The following is a 21,114-nucleotide window of genomic DNA, read 5'->3' on the forward strand; positions in this document are numbered from 1 at the left end:
CCCCCTTCTTTGGCACTTCTTGATATAATGTCCCATTTTGCCACTTTTTTCCAACACATTAAAAAAAAATAATTCTTCTTACCATTCCCCGCTCAAGTGACTTATGGCATCCCCTCCTATAGTCAGTGCAGAAGCCGGCAACTGAGTTCAGTATGCCCATCACGACACATGATTTCATTGCCATGTACCGCCTCTGACGGGCACGCTGATATCAGCTGCTGACCTTTGGTCGGTTGGTGGCATATATTGCAGTGCAGGGAGCCGGAGGTTCTCAGCACTGCAATACTCACAGTCCTCCGACGCATACCCAGCTGAGATTGCTCTATTTTCTTGATATAATGTGGATTCACATGGGAATGGATCACTCGATTTTATGCAGCACTCCAGGATCTGATTTGCTAAAAAGAAAAGCTTAATCAATTAAGGGTCTCCAATAAAAAATTGTGAGCACTGGAGTCGTCCATTACTTTCATCATGCTAAAACTTTTATACTGTTCGTTATTTTTTTGTATTGTGTATATATATATATATATTTTTTCGATTTTTATAATATATATATAGATATATATATATATATATCTATATATATATATATATAAAATTTAGATGGCAACAAATATAACAGGAAGATTTATCACTGCAGAGGGGTGGATCAAATTAGTTATAGATTTACCCGACATTTCAAATTCTGAAAAATCCCATATTTTAGGAATATCAGTCTCCATTTTTAAATTTTCTTTTGAATTTCAGGGAGGGGTTCAAATGATAAAATATATGATACGCACCTGTCCTTAAAAATACTACAATTCCCAGACACCTGGACCACTCTTTGGTTCTTCCAGTTTTGCTTCCAGCTCGAAGGCCAGTGATTGACCTCATAAAGTCTTATCACGCCCCTGCATGGCCAATCACTGGTCTTATCACCGGAAGAACTAAGACAGTCTTAGGCCCCCTTCACACATCAGTGATTCTGGTACGTTTGTGCTTTTTTGTATACGTACCAGAATCACTGACATACACAGACCCATTATAATCAATGGGTCTGCTCACACATCAGTGATTTTTCACTGAACGTGTCTCCGTGCAGCGTACACGCGTGTCTGTGATTCTGCACGGAGACAAGTCCGTTTTTTTCTGGCATCACTGATGACCCACAGACCACACTATGGTGTGATCCGTGTGTGATCCGTGAAACACGTACCAGAAAAACACTGACATATCAAATAATAAACATTTTCCACTCACCTTGCCAGCGACGCGCTGTGCAGCCTCCACTCTCTGAAGCTCCTGCCCGGCTCATGAATATTCATGAAAGCTGGAACAGCCGACCCGGAAGTAGCTGCAAAGAGCGGTGGGCGGACGCTGCAGAGCCGAGGAGTTAAGCACCATGGACAGCAGGAGCGAAGGCAGGTGAGTAATGTCCATTTGCAATCATGGATCATGGATCGCACACGGACAACCCACGTGTGCCGTGAATCATGGAACACGGCGGGACATGTGTGTGTTTTACACGTCAGTGAAGAACGTCTGTGTTTTTCACTGACGTGTGAAGGGGGCCTTAGAGGACAGAGCAGTTGCAGCATAAGAACAGGTGACTATGATGAATTTTGTTTTTTTTAACCTCTTACATTTATTTAATTTATGCTTTGGGGTCTGAAGAGAACTACTGAGTGCATAATAACCATCTTTCAATTCATATCTAATTTTATACAGACCGAATTGAAATGAGAGAGCGAATTTGCTCGGATTGAATTTTGATAGATTCAGTCACCTCCTATCTTATCCTTAATTTCTCTATATTGCTGAATTACTGGGCAGGTTTCCTCTACATGTACCCAGAGAAAACAGCATAACCAAGTTCTTTTTCTTCAGTGCACATGAATAGAGGCAGCTCCGTCCATGTGCACGTCCACCTTTCCAATATTTCGCCAACTGAATGGATTGGCTGCCTTGTCAGACGGACTGAAGGTGATAGGCTTTTTTTTATTTGCTTCCATGGCAGACTTGCACAGAAGTGATCGGAGGGATCTGCGCATACGCAACCACCTTTCTATTCTAAGCGGTAACAGATTGAGGGTCACAAAAATGGGATTCACATCCACTCGACATTTATGATATATGTAGTGACTATGTCGTAACCGCTTTATAAATATGTTGTCTTACCTCCTAATAATTACTTTATATATATCAGGTGTCATCTGTAGTAAATCCTGTACACAGAAAAACGTATCTGGTGTGGAGGGAGGAGAAGTCGTTCTGCGCGTCCATCAGACGGGGATCAGAACCATCAACTGGGTTTTATTATCAGAGGGAAATCTTATTGTTACAACTAAACCTGGAAGATCCATTGAGGATGACGATGTGTTGTCTCAGTATAGAGGACGAGTGAGAAGTGAGGCTGATGGATCCTTACACATCAATAATTTATCACTGCATGATCAGAGAATCTATAAAATACATATACAAACAAATGAAGATGAGATCTGCGTACTATTTAATCTTACTGTATATGGTAGGTTGTACTTTTTTCTGTCCTGTCCATCTTAAAATCCATACATTTATCCTTTACTTTTCTTGTGTTGCTTTCTTCATCTCTACTAGAGATGAGCAAACCTGTCCAAAAAAAGGTTCACCTACTTTAAATTCGGTACAAGCCTGAGCCTATTCGGTTTGGCAAACCGGAGCCCCTCCCTAAAAGTCAGTAATTTTTGTTTGTTGATCGCATTCTTCATCCAAACGCTGGCCGCATTTCCAAAAATTCTTTTATAATAGCATTTCCTGCTTTTGGATATGATTGCGGTGCTGTTTGATGTGGGGATGTATAAAAATCAGTGGAGAAGGTGGGGACTCTGGAGTGGGAGAATCCTTTTGATGTTGCTGCACCACAGTTTTTTTCGATCTAACTTTATTTGTTGATGTTGCTGCAGCCAATCACGGCGCAGCAAACATCCACAAGGTTCAGACAGAAGGGCTTCTGTAATTGGCTGTCTAAGTCACATGTCTGTGTCCATATAAATCGCAGACATGTTGCCTCGGCGCCATTTTGTGAATGTGAAACAATAGGGAAGGTGCTGCTGCCGATACTGCTAAACAGTGAGGTTAGCTAGGGGAAATATTCTAGCTAGTTAAGATAGATAGGACAGTGATAGTGTCTAATAGTGACGTGTATCAATAAGGAGAAGAAGAGTCACAGATAATAGAAGCGCACATCCAATGAGAAAAAATGAAAAATACTTATTGAATCCATAGAAACACACACAATATAAAATCAATTAAAACCATACATGAACCATGACCATGACCTCCACAGTTGAAAATATGCGCATAAAGACAATAATAAGACCAATAATGATATATTCCAAGAAAGTAAGTGTGCAAAGTTAGTGAGGATAATTGATTATGTTCCCACAGCCAAAAAATGGTTAATAGGGGTAATATATGTCTATAGGCAAGATAATGGTTTAATACCAATGTAAGTATGCTGGATGTAAAATGGCAGAGACAATAGATCCCAATCCCACAGTCAAGGAATGAAATATAATATATATCTATAAGTCAATGACCTCATACCAACATATATACGCATATACGCATAATTATATGCGCACATATACACGCATGCGATCCTGCATAACAAGGCATTGTATGATAAAGATATTCATAATAAATAATCAAGATTATTCCGAGAATTTAACTAGCAAGTATAGATGTAAATAATCCTAACCGCGGATCCAAAAACATAGATTAATAGTTATTACACAGCCATAGACAATAAACTCCCCCAAACAAATTCCTGCAAGGTAGGTCAGGAATAGTTAGAAACCTCACAACCTGGTAGTTAATATTGATGGGTCTATATAAAAAATGCCCATGCACAAAAATAGTAGTAAATCACCACTCAAGGGTAACCCTCCCATGAAAATTACATGTGTGAAAGTTAATATAAGGAGTTAACCCCAAGCTACACATAGTTACCAGCCGTGCCTGGTATCCTAAGGGAATAGTCAGGCAAGTGTGTGAGCAGGGAATCGCATGAAGAAAAATCCAATAGCTATATGTAAGAATGAAAGTATGACAATGGAATCTGCATTACTTCCATGAACATATGAATCAAGAGAAATGTAGCTATTGAATTGATCAATGCAACAGAGCCCCAACACTACGCCAAAGTATTTCTCTACGTTGGGGTCCCTAGCTTGTGTGTGTCCTCTCATGCAGTTAAAAAACTTACCGTGTATGGGAACCTGAGACCCAGGCTATTTATGCGTATAATGTAGACTGGCAATAGGTGTGGTGGGGCCGGGTTCACAAACGAAAGACTACAAATTAATCAAGAAATAAAAGTCTGGAACTCTATTCTGAGTCTGAGTCTGAACACTAACTGGGGACCAAGGATTAGGTAGAGCCAGTCCCCCTTCGTCTTTTGGTCTCTGTAAATATTCTAACCTCATCCGTGGGCGCTTCCTTCCCCAGATTAAGCCTCGGAAAATAGAATTTATTTTATAAAACCTATTTTGTGGTAGCCATACCGGGGCGTTATGGAGCACATAGAGCAGTTGGGGCATTAGTATCATTTTAGCTAAGTTGACACTCCCCACCACCGAAAGGTACAGTTTGGACAAGGCCAGAATCTTTTGTTTGAACTTAAGTAAAAGGGGGGTGAGATTAAGACGTTCATACTCCGTCAGTTTCTTGGATATCATAATTCCCAGATATTTAAACTCTGACACCACCTGAACCGGAGCACAAGTCACCACTACATTGGAAGGCGTTTCATCTAGTGGCATCAAAACCGATTTGTCCCAATTTATCGTGAGCCCTGATATCCTTCCAAAGTTAGATATGACCCTCATTACCGCCTCCAAGGAACTCCCTGCATCTGCCAGAAACAATAATAAATCGTCCGCATATAAGGCCACTTTCTCCTCCACACTCCCATATCGGTAACCCACTACACCAGGATCCCGCCGCATCACCACCGCCAGTGGTTCGATAGTGATAGCAAACAACAGGGGGGACAGTGGGCACCCCTGCCTTGTGCCCCTATAGAGAGAAAATTTATCTGACATGCTGCCATTTGCCCTAATTCTTGCCGTAGGAGCAGAGTACAACAGCTGCACCCACCTGATATACACTTCCCCAAACCCCATTGATCGCATCGTAGCCCATAGGTACCCCCACTCTACGCTGTCAAAAGCTCTGGCCGCGTCTAGGGAGAGAATAACTCGCCTCCCCTTATTTTCCGCCGGTATCTGCATATTCAGGTACAGTCTCCTAAGGTTAGTTGCCGTGGATTTGTTGGGCATAAACCCTGCTTGATCTGGGTGTATTAGGGATGTAATGACTTTGGTGAGCCTATTTGCAAGCATCTTAGCCAGGAGCTTTACATCTACCATCAATAGTGAAATCGGTCTGTAAGAGGCTGGCAAACCCGAGTCTTTGCCTTCTTTAGGGAGTACCACAATTATTGCCTCCTGCATAGACGGCATAAGCTCTCCTCTTTCCAGACATGAATTATATACCTTAAGCAGCACCGGCAGTAAAACCTCCCTATGTTGCTTATATACTTCAGCTGGAAACCCATCTACCCCCGGCGCCTTATCATTCGCCATATCACTCAGAGCTAGCTCCAACTCCTCTAAGTCACATGGCTCGTCTAGTAACTCTCTAGATTCCCTTGAGAGGACTGGCACCTGAGCTCTGCCTAGAAATTCATCCACCTCTGGGTGCACCTTGACTGAGTATAGATCAGAGTAGAATGTTTCTAGTACTTTTAGGATCCCCGAGGTGTCCGTGACAACTGCCCCATCTACTGACTGTAACCGTGCAATATATGTTGATTCCCTCTGTGCCGCAGCTATCACTGATAATAGGTGACCCGCCCGTTCTCCATTCTCAAAGGACTGCATGGTCTAGAACATTTTCTTTCTCTCTGCTGCCTGTATGGTCAATCTATTAACCATCTTTTGAGCTGCCTTCATCCTAGCTTTTGCCGCTGGCGTGGGGTCTAATATTAAAGCATCTTCCGCCTCCCCCAACTCCTGAAACGCAAGCTGATTCTGCCTTCTTGCCTCCGACTTTACCTTAGATATACCCCTTATATACAATCCCCTCAAGTACGCCTTCATTGCCTCCCAAACCATTCCAATAGATGCCGATCCTTCATTGAACCTAAGGTACTCCCTTAAACTATCACTAATACCCACCCTTCTTCCACTAATTGTAACCAAAAGGGATTTAATTTCCATAAGGGTCTATTTTGGTTTTGTTGTTCCCCCAGGTCTATTTCTACACACAGGGGCGAATGATCTGATACCGTCCTGGGGAATTATTTAGTACCCACTACCAAAACTTGCATTGCTTCATTGCCCAAGGCCAGATCAATGCGCGACAGGGATGAGAACATAGCCGAATAACAGGAGTATTGATACACTTCTGGATGCCGAATCCTCCACAGGTCAATCAGCGCCGTTTCTTTAAGTAAATTACCGAATGGTGTATAGTTACCCCCCATTTTTCGTACCTCATGTCTCCCTTTGTCCCAATGTGAATTCGGAATATTATTAAAATCTCCCATTATCATAAAGGGAACCCCCGGAAAGTCTGCCAATAAATTTATCAGACTGTGAAGTAGTTCGCTGCAATATGGCGGAGGTATGTATAGGGATATAATTACTATGGCTCTTGTCCCCAGCCTACAGGAAAGATATACATACCGCCCATCTTTATCCACAATGACCTTTAGAAATTCAAACCGTGCGCCTGAGCGTACTAGTATACTGGCCCCTCTGGAGTATGCAGAATATGTAGAATGATACCCCACCCTGAGCCACCTTCTATCCAGTAAATGCAGTTTCTCCGGTGTCATGTGTGTTTCCTGCAAGCAAATTAGGTAAGGATTTTCTGTGCATAAAAATTGAAATACTGCTTGCCTTTTGATGCTAGAGGCTAAGCCCCTAACATTCCAACTAATTAGCTTAATGCGTCCCGCCATATGATTAATTGACAAATTCTCGTTCTCCCAGAGCTCCTTAATAGGCCAAATGAGACTGTCGACCGCCCCCCCCCACCCCACCAATTATATACACCCCCCACAACAATAAACATAGTAACACATCGTTGCCACCAGTCCCCATTGTATCAGGGACGGAGGGCATATGTTTGCCTTGGCAAGTCTGCCAGATACCGTGTCCATCTTTTGTCGTGTTTCCTCTTTTACGACGGACAGGGCCCTATCAACCATCAATAACACCAGAACCAGGACCTCCAGAAGGAGGGGCGGACCCCGCCTGTTTGTTGTGCACGGTATCCGGCTGTCCATCTGATCAGTATTGCAGTCCTGCCATATTCTCGCAATGCCCCTTTTTTTTAATATTAAGGGGGAAGAACGAAAGCAAGTTACGGGAAAGAAGGGAAAAAAGAAAAAAAAAAGGGAGAAAGAAAGGGGGAGGGGAAGTGGGTAAAACAAAGAAGAGAAAGAGAAAAGTAGTATAAGAAGAAGAAGAAAGAGGGTGGAGAAAGAGGAGCGAGAGGGGAGAAAAATAAAACAAAAAAAGAGGGGGGGAGAATAAAAATTAATTCAGTATTTATGCATTGCGAGTCCAGTATGAGTTGGAAAGTCTTTTTCCTTAGCCAGGATTCCATTTCCTCCCATTCTCAGTTGTGTTTGCAGACCCCTTTCCTCTAGAGTCCATTAAATGTAGATTTAAATTTAGATTGCCGAGGTAAACAAAAATAAAAAATGTTTTTAAAATTTTCCAACAGGAACTCCTCCCCGGCAACCATAGCATAGTATTTTTCCTCTACACCACTGCATGCGATGAGAGGTAGGGTGTCCCCAAAAGTCAGTCTCCAGCTTCCCCTTGATGACCCTCACGCCGCAAGCGTTGTTCAATGCTATCCAGCCATCTTAGCGCTTTCTTAGTATCCAGGAAAAGGTGCACTATTCCTCCAGCTACCACTCTGAGTTTCGCCGGGTACATCATGGAGTATACCAGGTTCAGATGTCTCAGCCTTCTCTTGATGTCAATAAACTTGGCTCTTTGCTTTTGCACTTCTATGGACTAATCTGGGAAAATGGATGTCTTGGAGCCATTGATGATCAGGTCCGGGTGTCCTCTGGCATGCTTCAGGATATTATCCCTGTCTCTGTAGTGCAGTATTTTGGCCAGAACAGGTCGCGGTGGGTGTCCAGGAGGCAGGGGGCGGGTGGGAACCCTATGGGCTCTTTCCACCGCATATAGAGGGGTGAGATGCTCAGATCCAATTTTACTTTTCAGCCATTCCTCAAAAAATTCAGTTGGAGATGTACGTTCCACTTTCTCTGGAACGCCAATTAATCTCAGGTTGTTACGCCTTGATCTATTTTCAAGGTCATCCGTTTTTGCTAGGAGTGCTGCTATTTGCTGTGCTGCACGCTGCCCGTCTCTGTCAGATCCTGCCATGCGGTCCTCCATGATACTGACTCTCTGCTCAACTTCTCCTGTTCTCTCTTTCACTTCATGAAGCTTGTGCCGCATGGATGCCATGTCTTCTCTCAGGCTCCCCAGCTGCTGGGTCACCTCAGTAATAGATGCCTTGCATAGCATTACTGCTGTGAGGATGTCTCTCAGTGTGGGCTCTTCAGGGATATTCTGTGTGCCTGTCAGCTCCCCTAGCTGTGCTGCCTGAGATCTCGGATTTTTCTCTGCCATGCAGGCCTGAGCTCCCTCGCTGCTCTCACCCCTCCCCCCTCCTTCACTCAGCACCATGCTGTCTGCAAGTCCCATATTCATCTGCAGCTCACCTCTCACTGTCTCTCTGTGATGGGCACCGCCCTCCTACCTGGCAAAACGCTCCAGCCGTGTTGCAGCCTGTCTTCTGGTCTCCTCAGCGTCTGCACCATTATGTTTTCTCTGCTCCATGCTGCCCACAGCACCATCTTGATTCTGCTCCTCCACTTCTCCCACCTGCTTTTTCGGCCCCCTCCTTGTTATATCTGTGCCAGTAAGCAATGCAATCAGGTCAGGGGGGTCAGAGGGTCGTCCAGCTGCAGTCTGTGACTTCTGAGAGTGTTTTTTGGGTTTTTTCTCTAGGGATTTTCTAGATGCTTGGCAGGAGCTACAGGATTTGCTTCCACTCACATACTGAGCTAGGCCATGCCCCCGAAAAGTATATTTAAGAATGGATACAGTGAGGAAAATAAGTATTTGATACGCTGACGATTTTGAAAGTTTTCCCACCTACAAAGAATGGAGAGTTCTGTAATTTTTCTCGTAGTTATACTTCATCTGTGACAGACAATAAAAATATCCAAAAAATCACATTGTATGGCTTTTAAATAATTAATTTGTATTTCATTGCATGAAATAAGTATTTTATCACCTACCAACCAGCAGGAATTATGGCTCTCACAGACTTGTTATTTTTTCCTTAAGAAGCTTCTGAACTGCACTTATTACTTGTATTAATGACACCTGTTTGAACTTGTTACATACAGTACAGACCAAAAGTTTGGACACACCACCCCATTCAAAGAGTTTTCTTTATTTTCACGACTGAAAATTGTAGATTCACATTGAAGGCATCAAAACTATGAATTAACACATGTGGAATGAAATACTTAAAAAAGTGTGAAACAACTGAAAATATGTCTTATATTCTAGGTTCTTCAAAGTAGCCACCTTTTGCTTTGATTACTGCTTTGCACACTCTTGGCATTCTCTTGATGAGCTTCAAGAGGTAGTCACCGGAAACGTTTTTCCAAAAGTCTTGAAGGAGTTCCCAGAGATGCTTAGCACTTGTTGGCCCTTTTGCCTTCACTCTGCGGTCCAGCTCACCCCAAACCATCTCGATTGGGTTCAGGTCTGGTGACTGTGGAGGCCAGGTCATCTGGCGTAGCACCCCATCACTCTCCTTCTTAGTCAAATAGTCCTTACACAGCCTGGAGGTGTGTTTGGGATCATTGTCATGTTGAAAAATAAATGATGGTCCACCTCAACGCAAACCGGATGGAATAGCACGCCGCTGCAAGATGCTGTGGTAGCCATGCTGGTTCAGTATGCCTTCAATTTTGAATAAATCCCTAACAGTGTCAGCAGTAAAGCACCCCCACACCATCACACCTCCTCCTCCATGCTTCACGGTGGGAACCAGGGATGTAGAGTGCATCCGTTCACCTTTTCTGCGTCACACGAAGACAGGTGTTACGGGGGAACCGGCAGATTAGGACCAGGGGGTATATATCCTAATCGCCAGTCGGGGCCCACCGTGCTCCAGATGACAAAGGAGCTGCTGGCACCTGAGGGTTAGGCGGAGACTATAGAGCTGGATGGCTCTGAGATAACCCAGGAACTCTGGGAACCGGTCACGTGTTGGGACACGTCAGACCGGACGACAACCCGATTAGCGTTTTGGTGCACCTAGCGCTACACCAACCACGTGTGCAGGAAACACGTCAGGCCGGGTGGTAACCAGGTAGCGTTGACCAGAAGACCGCCACGAAAGCGCCCTGTCAGCCACGTGTGTAGGACACGTCAGGCCGAGCGGTCCTCCGATTAGCGTTTCTGGCCACCTCTCGACTGGCCACGTGTGTGTAGGACACGTCAGGCCAGATGGGTACACCAGTAGCGTTGACTGGGAAGCCGAGGAGGATAAGGAACACCCTGTTAACTCCACAGGGGTCCTGGGGTACGCTGTCCGTGCGCGTAGGGAGCACAACCGGACAGGTGGCGCAGCAGGTGCGTTGTCCGTGCGCGTAGGGGGCACAATCGGACAGGTGGCGCAGCAGGTGCGTAGGGGGCACAATCGGACAGGAAGCACAGCAGCCGTAACCCAGTTAACGCCACTGGGCTGCTATAGCAAGACTGGAATGGCAGGAGGGAAGCACGGCGCCTGACCCTGATGTGCCGAGCCACGAATCTTGGCGTGACAGGCACCGTTCGCCTAACCCTACCTACCGCTTCCCAACTTAGGCTTATGCCGCAATGAGGCTCTAACATGGAGGTGTGCTCTGACTGAGCAAAAGTGAAGACTGCGCACCTCCATGTTGTCTCCAGCCCCTTTTATAACCTGGGTCCGCCCCAAACCCAGGGTGGAACCACCAAGGTCCAATAGCAGAGTGCCGTGTCATCAGTGACGTCACATGCGACTTATCCGGAACCGCCACGTCATTGATGACCTCATGGCAGCCACGCCCCAAACACTTCACCAGTCATCGTCTGACGACCAATACTGAGGTGCCAGATCATAGGGGCGGGCCTCTGCGAGCCAGTCCGGAGTTGCCACGTCATCAGGACACCTGACACCCTCTGCCCTATCAGGGCCTGCCACCTCACGGACATGCTCAGTGAGGTCCTTACCGGACCTAGCCTCTGATGCACTAAGTGCCTGAGCATGCCCAGTAGCCTGAGCAACAGGCTCAGAAAGCAGACTATCAGTTTGAGCATGCTCAGTAGGCACATCCCAGAACTTAGACACAGCACGAAGTCCAAGTACCTGTGCAAAGAGGCTGTTAGGGTTAATTGTGGGAGCATGCTCAGTAGCCTGAACTGAGGACTTAGTCTCAGACATAACACAATCAGGCTGAGCATGCTCACTAGGAAAAACACCGGGCTTAAACTCTGGCTGGGGTAAATCGGCGCACGCATGCGCACTAGCCGCCTCTCCACACTTAGACGTGGTGGAAGGAACAGCCAACTGGACGACCCGAGGCACGGCCAAGAATGGCAGCCGGCGCCTGGGCGCAACAGGAACCGCAGCACGCTGCTTGCGGCTATGGCGGCGCCGGTTCGTAACAACAGGGTGGTTGGTGTTACGGGGGGACCGGCAGATTCTGGGGTGCGCTGTCCGTGCGCATAGAGGACACAACCGGATAGGTGGCGCAGCAGGTACACTGTCCGTGTGCGTAGAGGGCACTCTCGGACAGGTGACGCAACAGGTATTCTGTCAGTGTGTGTAGGAGGCACAACTGAACAGGTGATGCAGCAGCCGCAGCCCAGTTAACGCCACTGGACTGCTCTAGCACAACAGGAACGGTAGCAAGGAAGCACGGCACCTGACCCTCATGTGCTGAGCCACGAATCTTGGCGTGACAGGCACCGTTCGCCTAGCCGTACCTACCGCTTCCAGCAAGGCTTATGCCACCAAGAACTTTAAATGAAGACTGCGCACCTCCATGTTGTCTCCAGCCCCTTTTATAACCTGGGTCCGCCCCAAACCCAGGGTGGAACCACCAAGGTCTAATAGCAGAGTGCCATGTCATCAGTGACGTCACATGCGACCTATCCGGAACCGCCACGTCATTGATGACCTCATGGCAGCCACGCCCCAAACACTTCACCAGTCATCGTCTGACGACCAATGGTGAGGTGCCAGATCATAGGGGTGGCCCTCTGCGAGCCAGTCCGGAGTTGCCACGTCATCAGGACACCTGACACCCTCTGCCCTATCAGGGCCTGCCACCTCACGGACATGCTCAGTGAGGTCCTTACCGGACCTAGCCTCTGATGCACTAAGTGCCTGAGCATGCTCAGTAGCCTGAGCAACAGGCTCAGAAAGCAGACTATCAGTTTGAGCATGCTCAGTAGGCACATCCCAGAACTTAGACACAGCACGAAGTCCAAGTACCTGTGCAAAGAGGCTGTTAGGGTTAATTGTGGGAGCATGCTCAGTAGCCTGAACTGAGGACTTAGTCTCAGACATAACACAATCAGGCTGAGCATGCTCACTAGGCAAAACACCGGGCTTAGACTCTGGCTGGGGTAAATCGGCGCACGCATGCACACTAGCCGCCTCTCCACACTTAGACGTGGTGGAAGGAGCAGCCAACTGGACGACCCGAGGCACGGCCAAGAATGGCAGCCGGCGCCTGGGCGCAACAGGAACTGCAGCAGGCTGCTTGCGGCTATGGCGGCGCCGGTTCGTAACAGTACCCCCCCTCTAGCGGCCCTCCCACTCGAATGGTCTATAGTCGCCACAGATACCACTGAGCGACGGGCGGAAGATGGAGACATGCAGTGGGAGCTACACGACTCGCTCCACCGCGTAATCACCCCAGACGACCAGTCGATATGTGGGGAATGCCGCTTCAACCAAGGAATACCCAGCAGAATATCATCTGCACCCTTAGGGACAACCAGAAATGAAATGGTCTCCCTATGCCCAGATGACATGGCAAGGGTAATGGGCACTGTCCGCTGGTGAATTACCTTGGGCAACAAGGACCCATCCACCACACGGACTCTCACTGGCCTTGGCATTTGCACCAGCGGGATGGCATGCTGCCGGGCAAAAGAGGAGGAGATGAAACTATCCCCAGCACCTGTGTCCACACTTGCCCTTGTGGACCATGTTGACCCCTTAAAGGAAATTAACATGGGAAATGTCACCTTAATGGATGACGCAGAGTCCAGTCTACCTGCAGCTATGGTCACCAATCGCGGTCGCTTACCATGACGCTTTGGGCAACGGTTGGCATAATGACCATACTGCCCACAAGCGAAACAGGAAATGACCTTGCGACTCGAAGACCTAGCAACACCAACCCTAGCGATGTCCATAGGGACAGAGATGTCCTCTAAGGGAGGTGCAGTAGGAGAGACCACTACAGTAGCTGAACGACCCTCTGACCTGCGCTCCAGCTGACGTTCGGAGGTCCGCAGGTCAATGCGGGTAGCCAGAGTCATGAGGCCCTCAAGGGTAGTTTGTACCTCACGCGACGCTAATGCGTCCTTCACGTGTGGGGCTAATCCCCTCCAGAACAGTGGAATGAGAGTCCTCTCTGACCACCCCAGTTCTGCAGCAAGTGTCCTGAAACTCACAGCATACTGACTTGAGGAGGTACGCCCCTGCTCCAAAGTCAGTAGCTGTAGGGCCGAGTCGTGAGTGACCTGAGGCCCCAGGAACACTTGTCGCAAGGACTCCAAAATCTCCTTAGAGTCCTGTACTACGGGGTCATTCCTCTCCCTCAATGGTGTAGCCCACTCCAGTGCTCTATCAGAAAGCAAGGAGATGATAAACCCCACCTTCGACCTCTCTGTAGGAAACCGTGCAGCCAACAGCTCTAGATGGACTGAGCACTGATTCACGAATCCCCTACATGCCTTGCTGTTCCCCGTAAACTTGTTGGGCAGTGAGAGGTGAGGGAGGGTTGAAGTAGGCTTGGTAACGGACACCATTGCAGCCGCTTGAGCCACCACATCATCCATATCAGCAGCAAGAGCAGACTTCTCCAGAGAACTCACTCTGGCATCAAACTGCAGACCCTGGCGCAGTCTTACTGTTACGGGGGGACCGGCAGATTAGGACCAGGGGTATATATCCCAATCACCAGTCGGGGCCCACCATGCTCCAGATGGTAATGGAGCTGCTGGCACCCTGTGGGTTGGCGAAGACTATAGACTTGGATTTCTCTGAGATAACTCAAGGAACCGGTCACTTGTGTAGGGACACGTCAGACCGGACGACAACCCAGTTAGCGTTTCGGTGGAGCGGACGCTACTCCGACCACGTGTGTAGGAACACGTCAGGCCGGATGGTAACCAGTTAGCGTTGACCGAGAAGACCGCTGCGACAGCGCCCTGTCGGCCACGTGTGTAAGACACGTCAGGCCGAGCGGTCCTCCGATTAGCGTTTCTGGCCACCACTCGACTGGCCACGTGTGTAAAGGACACGTCAGACCAGGTAGTCACACCAGTAGCATTTGATTGGGAAGCCGAGTAGGATAATAGGGTTCACACACCCAATCCAGGAACACCCTGTTAATTTCACAGGGGTTCTGGGGTGCGCTGTCCATGCGCGTAGAGGGCACAACCGGATAGGTGGCGCAGCAGGTACACTGTCCGTGTGCGTAGAGGGCACTCTCGGACAGGTGATGCAACAGGTATTCTGTCCGTGTGCGTAGGAGGCACACCTTAACAGGTGACGCAGCAGCCGCAGCCCAGTTAACGCCACTGGACTGCTCTAGCACAACAGGAATGGTAGTAAGGAAGCACGGCGCCTGACCCTTATGTGCTGAGCCACGAATCTTGGCGTGACAGGCACCGTTCGCCTAGCCCTACCTACCGCTTCCAACAAGGCTTATGCCACCAAGAACTCTAAATGAAGACTGCGCACCTCCATTGTTGTCTCCAGCCCCTTTTATAACTTGGGTCCGCCCCAAACTCAGGGTGGAACCACCAAGGTCCAATAGCAGAGTGCCATGTCATCAGTGACGTCACATGCGACCTATCTGGAACTGCCACGTCATTGATGACCTCATGGCAGCCACGCCCCAAACACTTCACCAGTCATCGTCTGACGACCAATGGTGAGGTGCCAGATCATAGGGGCGGGCCTCTGCAAGCCAGTCCGGAGTTGCCACGTCATCAGGACACCTGACACCCTCTGCCCTATCAGGGCCTGCCACCTCACGGACATGCTCAGTGAGGTCCTTACCGGACCTAGCCTCTGATGCACTAAGTGCCTGAGCATGCTCAGTAGCCTGAGCAACAGGCTCAGAAAGCAGACTATCAGTTTGAGCATGCTCAGTAGGCACATCCCAGAACTTAGACACAGCACGAAGTCCAAGTACCTGTGCAAAGAGGCTGTTAGGGTTAATTGTGGGAGCATGCTCAGTAGCCTGAACTGAGGACTTAGTCTCAGACATAACACAATCAGGCTGAGCATGCTCACTAGGCAAAACACCGGGCTTAGACTCTGGCTGGGGTAAATCGGCGCACGCATGCGCACTAGCCGCCTCTCCACACTTAGACGTGGTGGAAGGAGCAGCCAACTGGACGACCCGAGGCACGGCCAAGAATGGCAGCCAGCGCCTGGGCGCAACAGGAACCGCAGCAGGCTGCTTGCGGCTATGGCAGTGCCGGTTCGTAACAGTTGGATCCAAAGATCTCAAGTTTGGACTCATCAGACCAAAGCGCAGATTTCCACTGGTCTAATGTCCATTCCTTGTGTTCTTTAGCCCAAACAAGTCTCTTTTGCTTGTTGCCTGTCCTTAGCAGTGGTTGCCTAGCAGCTATTTTACCATGAAGGCCTGCTGCACAAAGTCTCCTCTTAACAGTTGTTCTAGAGATGTGTCTGCTGCTAGAACTCTGTGTGGCATTGACCTGGTCTCTAATCTGAGCTGCTGTTAACCTGCGATTTCTGAGGCTGGTGACTCGGATAAACTTATCCTCCGCAGCAGAGGTGACTCTTGGTCTTCCTTTCCTGGGGTGGTCCTCATGTGAGCCAGTTTTTTTGTAGCATTTGATGGTTTTTGCCACTGCACTTGGGGACACTTTCAAAGTTTTCCCAATTTTTCGGACTGAATGACCTTCATTTCTTAAAGTAATGATGGCCACTTGTTTTTCTTTACTTGGCTGCTTTTTTCTCACCATAATACAAATTCTAACAGTCTATTCAGTAGGACTATCCGCTGTGTATCCACCAGACTTCTGCACAACACAACTGATGGTCCCAACCCCATTTATAAGGTAAGAAATCCCACTTATTAAACCTGACAGGGCACACCTGTGAAGTGAAGACCATTTCCGGTGACTACCTCTTGAAGCTCATCAAGAGAATGCCAAGAGTGTGCAAAGCAGTAATCAGAGCAGAAGGTGGCTACTTTGAAGAACCTAGAATATAAGACATAATTTCAGTTGTTTCATACTATTTTGTTAAGTATTTCATTCCACATGTGATAATTCATAGTTTTGATGTCTTCAATGTGAATCTACAATTTCAGAGTCATGAAAATAAAAAAAACTCTTTGAATGAGGTGTGTCCAAACTTTTGGTCTGTACTATATATTTGCTTTTATTAATACAAAAGATATAAGGCTGAGAAAAACAACCCTCTATTGACTTGCTGCCACATTACCTTTAACATGAGGCTCTACGGTCAGGTGTTGTTTATATACCGTACTTGTTATGCATTCTATTATCAGTGCCCTGATACTTCATTGGGGAGAAGTACAGGATTATTATGTCCATCCCCCTATTTCATCCATTCTTTTTCTCTTTATAATTGTGTTTTTAACCTTTGTTTTTGTCAGCCTTAAATGTTTTGTATCAATAAAAGCCATGCTTATATATAAATAGCTGGGTGTGCACATTTTTACTTTGCAGCTTATTTCCTCTTATGTTATAATTCTGTTTTTTTTGCATAGTTTTTGTATTTTGTTAGCACCCCTCCCTTTATTTATATTTATTACATTGTGGTGCCTACTACTTCTTTCTTAACAAAGTGTTGCAAGTAGCAGTGTGTGTGAGGGGGAGGGGGGTATTATGCAAAGGGCCAGTGTGTGAGGGGATATTATACATAGAGACAGTGTGGGAGAGATTATGGAGAGGGGTGGTGTAGGGGTGTATTATTAATTTTCTGAAGGAAAGACCTCATTTTCTGGAATAACTTCAAGGGTGCTAACACTTTTGGAGTCCCAAGGGGGCATGAAAATTTCACCAGTATGGGGCCCTAAAATTCCTAGTGGCGGCCCTGTGGAGGAATTGACCTGAAAGATCTTGAGAAGATCTCTATGGAGGAGTGACCTGAGAGATCTGAAGAAGATCTCTATGGAGGAGTGACCTGAAAGATCTGGAGAAGATCTGTATGGAGGAGTGACGTGAAAGATCTGGAGAAGATCTCTATGGAGGAGTGACCTGAAAGATCTGGAGAAGATCTCTATGGAGGAGTGACCTGAAAGATCTGGAGAAGATCTCTATGGAGGAGTGACCTGAAAGATCTGGAGAAGATCTCTATGGAGGAGTGACCTGAAAGATCTGGAGTAGATCTCTATGGAGGTGTGACCTGAAAGATCTGGAGAAGATCTCTATGGAGGAGTGACCTGAAAGATCTGGAGAAGATCTCTATGGAGGAGTGACCTGAAAGATCTGGAGAAGATTTCTATGGAGGAGTGACCCAAAATCCCTGCTGCAGTTTGTGCAAACTAAGAACTGCAGGAAACGTCTGACTTCTGTAACTGCAAACAAAGGTTTCTACCAAATGTTAAGTTCTGTTTTTATATTGTATCCAACAATTTATTTAATGTAATAAAATGCAAATGTATTATTTAAAAATCATAAAATGTGATTTTCCGTTTTTTTTTTTTTTCTTGGATTCTGTCACAGTTGAAGTTACCTACGATAAAAATTACAGTCCTCTCTATTCTTTGTAGGTGGGAAAACGTGCAAAATCGTCAGCGTATCATATACTTATTTTCCTCACTAAATAGTAACATTTACAGAATTGTCTTTAGACCGCAATAGAAGGGGATGTGTAAATGTTTTTTCTATGTCCTTTAAAATAGAGAGATTATCAGATGAAGACATGAAGATGAAGCACAGCCTCACTAGAAATGACTCTTACTCACTGAGCCTGTTGTGCACTGTGGATAAGACAGATGTGACTATAACATGGAGTCATATACACGGCATATGCACATTTACAAAATTCTTGTCTCTTTTTGATAACAAAAAATTATTTTATTTTATTATTTTCCTCAACATATTCTTAAACTTGAGTTTCAATGTTTCTTGCACAGAGAGGTTATCAGATGGAGACATAAAGATCAAGCACAGCTTCACCAGGAATGACTCTTGCTCACTGAGCCTGTTGTGCGGTGTGGACAAACGAGATGTGACTATAACATGGAGTAATTTAAATGTCAGTGATATTAATGTAACCCAAGGTGTCCTGTATGTACCTCCCAGTGATGTGAACTACACCTATATCTGCACCGCAAGTAATCCTGTCAGTAACGTCTCCAAGACTGTGAGGCCCAAGGAGTACTGTGAGCCAGGTAATGCATATGAGACAGGTATATGGCAAACTTTACCAAGCTTCTTGTCAACTTTATAATATCTCTGAGCAAAGAATTTGATTTGGGTCAATTTTTAAAAAAAAATTGGATGGAGTCATTTTTCCACTTTTTTTTTTCAGTCCTAGGGGGTGTCTGTAAGCTTCTATCCTTGGAAGTAGCAAGCATGACATTTTGTTCCTGGTGAATCCTTAAGATGTCCATACACTTGAGAAGCTCTTTTTCCTTCTAACCCCTCACATACACAAGCACACTCCTCTTGGCACAGTGTGCTTGAGATATAAATGGGGAGAGGTGGAATAAAATACCTCTGAGGGAAGCTTATCTCGCATGGGGAACAAAGATTGGGTATGGGGAAATCCAACATATTCAATCATCTAAACTTAACATTTGCCATTGGGACACGTTGGGATACCCTCACATACATTAGATGATTGGCTGGTCCAGATGAAATTAGCAGGTTCGACCAATGTCTAACTAAAGTGAATGATCACCTTACAGCCTTAAACTGCAGACATGGCCTTAGACTATTGTAATGTTCTGGTTTAGATATCAATTAATACAACCTTTCTTATTAATTTCAGCGGTTTCAACAATTCCCAGGATGAGAAGATATCCATTATGTCTCATATTATCCGGGATTGTGTTACTCATCACTTGTTGTATCATCATTTATCATATAAAGAGTAGTGATGAGCGAGCATGCTTGTCACTACTCGGTACTCGCACGAGTATCACTGTACTCGGGCTGCTCGGCGGGGACCGAGTAATCTCGCGATAATCGTGCTGTACTCGTGGTCTTCATTTCTGCATGTTGGCGCTCTTTTGAGAGCCAGCCCTCATGCAGGGATTGGCTGGCAGACCACTGCAATGCCACAGCCCTGTTAGTTGTGGAATTGCAGTGATTGGCCGGCCTGCACAGCGTGACCGAGCCTTTATACCGGCCGGCGCGCTGTGCTCTGCTCACAGCTATCCAGACAGTCAGTGCAGGGAGAGTGTCGCTGATTCAGGGAAAGGTTTGCGGCCCTTTATAGCTTTTTCAGTTGCAGGGCTGCAAACAGTGTGACCAAAAGTCCTTCTCAGGACTATTCTAGTTGTATACAGGCAGGCAGGGTATAGCCAGGTCGGCGTACAGTAGCAGAGTCCTTCTCAGGACTATTGTTGCTATATACAGGCAGGGTATAGCCAGGTCGGAATACAGGCTAGTGACCAGAAGAGTCCTTGTCAGGACTATTGTAGCAGTATACAGGCAGGCAGGCAGGCAGGCAGGGTATATAGCCATTCCTAGTGGTGACCGTATACCAGCCTTCATCATATCTGGGGCTGGTGTACACAGTCTAAAACAGTCCAGATAGTGTCAGACTTCTCAGTAATTGTCGCTCCTAAAAACCAGTTAGGTTCTTATTGCGTCCGTGCTTGCATTTAAAAACAGCACGTGTGTGGCAGTCGGTGGCAGGGTACAGGTGCGCGTTTTGCACAAACTATTATATAACGCACAAGTCTAGTGTATAATACACGTCAGTCAGCAGTGTCTGATAGTGTCAGACTTCTCAGTAATTGTCGCTCCTAAAAACCAGTTAGGTTCTTATTGCGTCCGTGCTTGCATTTAAAAACAGCACGTGTGTGTCTGTCGGTGGCAGCGTACAGGTGCGCGTTTTGCACAAACTATTATATAACGCACAAGTCTAGTGTATAATACACGTCAGTCAGCAGTGTCTGATAGTGTCAGACTTCTCAGTAATTGTCGCTCCTAAAAACCAGTTAGGTTCTTATTGCGTCCGTGCTTGCATTTAAAAACAGCACGTGTGTGGCAGTCGGTGGCAGCGTACAGGTGCGCGTTTTGCACAAACTATTATATAACGCACAAGTCTAGTGTATAATACACGTCAGTCAGCAGTGTCTGATAGTGTCAGACTTCTCAGTAATTGTCGCTCCTAAAAACCAGTTAGGTTCTTATTGCGTCCGTGCTTGCATTTAAAAACAGCATGTGTGTGGCAGTCGGTGGCAGCGTCAGGCTCCATATTGTCCCTGGATAGAGACGTGCATGATGGCCTGTAAACATGAAGTGCCCATTGTAAGGAAGTGGGTGTATTGTAGTATAGCCCTTAGGCAGGGCAGCCAAAAATTTGGAGGCTCCACATTGTCCCTGGATAGAGATGTGCATGAGGGCCTCAAAACATTGTTCCCATTGCAAAGGAGCGGGTCTCCTGTCATTGTAATGCCCATTCAGAAAGAATGGGCGAAAAAATTTACCACTGGGGGTATACCTGAAACAACGGCTTAACTATTGTAACGGTCACCATGATGGCGCATGAGGAGAAGGAGGAGCAGTCCAGCGATTA

At 46.6% G+C, this 21,114-nt stretch overlaps 1 protein-coding gene across 1 annotated transcript in view; it reads left to right on the top strand.

The window, feature by feature from the left end:
- The first annotated feature begins 2,151 nt into the window (after positions 1–2,151).
- The window catches only part of LOC142257612 (SLAM family member 9-like), a 28,645-nt gene continuing 9,682 nt past the window's right edge, over positions 2,152–21,114 (top strand). The window contains exons 1-2 of the mRNA XM_075329750.1: positions 2,152–2,512; positions 18,497–18,754. Coding sequence (XP_075185865.1) covers positions 2,152–2,512; positions 18,497–18,754 — 619 coding nt within the window. The remainder of the gene's footprint in view (positions 2,513–18,496; positions 18,755–21,114) is intronic.

Source organism: Anomaloglossus baeobatrachus, chromosome 12 (genome assembly GCF_048569485.1).
Source record: "Anomaloglossus baeobatrachus isolate aAnoBae1 chromosome 12, aAnoBae1.hap1, whole genome shotgun sequence".
Classification (NCBI taxonomy): Eukaryota; Metazoa; Chordata; class Amphibia; order Anura; family Aromobatidae; genus Anomaloglossus; species Anomaloglossus baeobatrachus.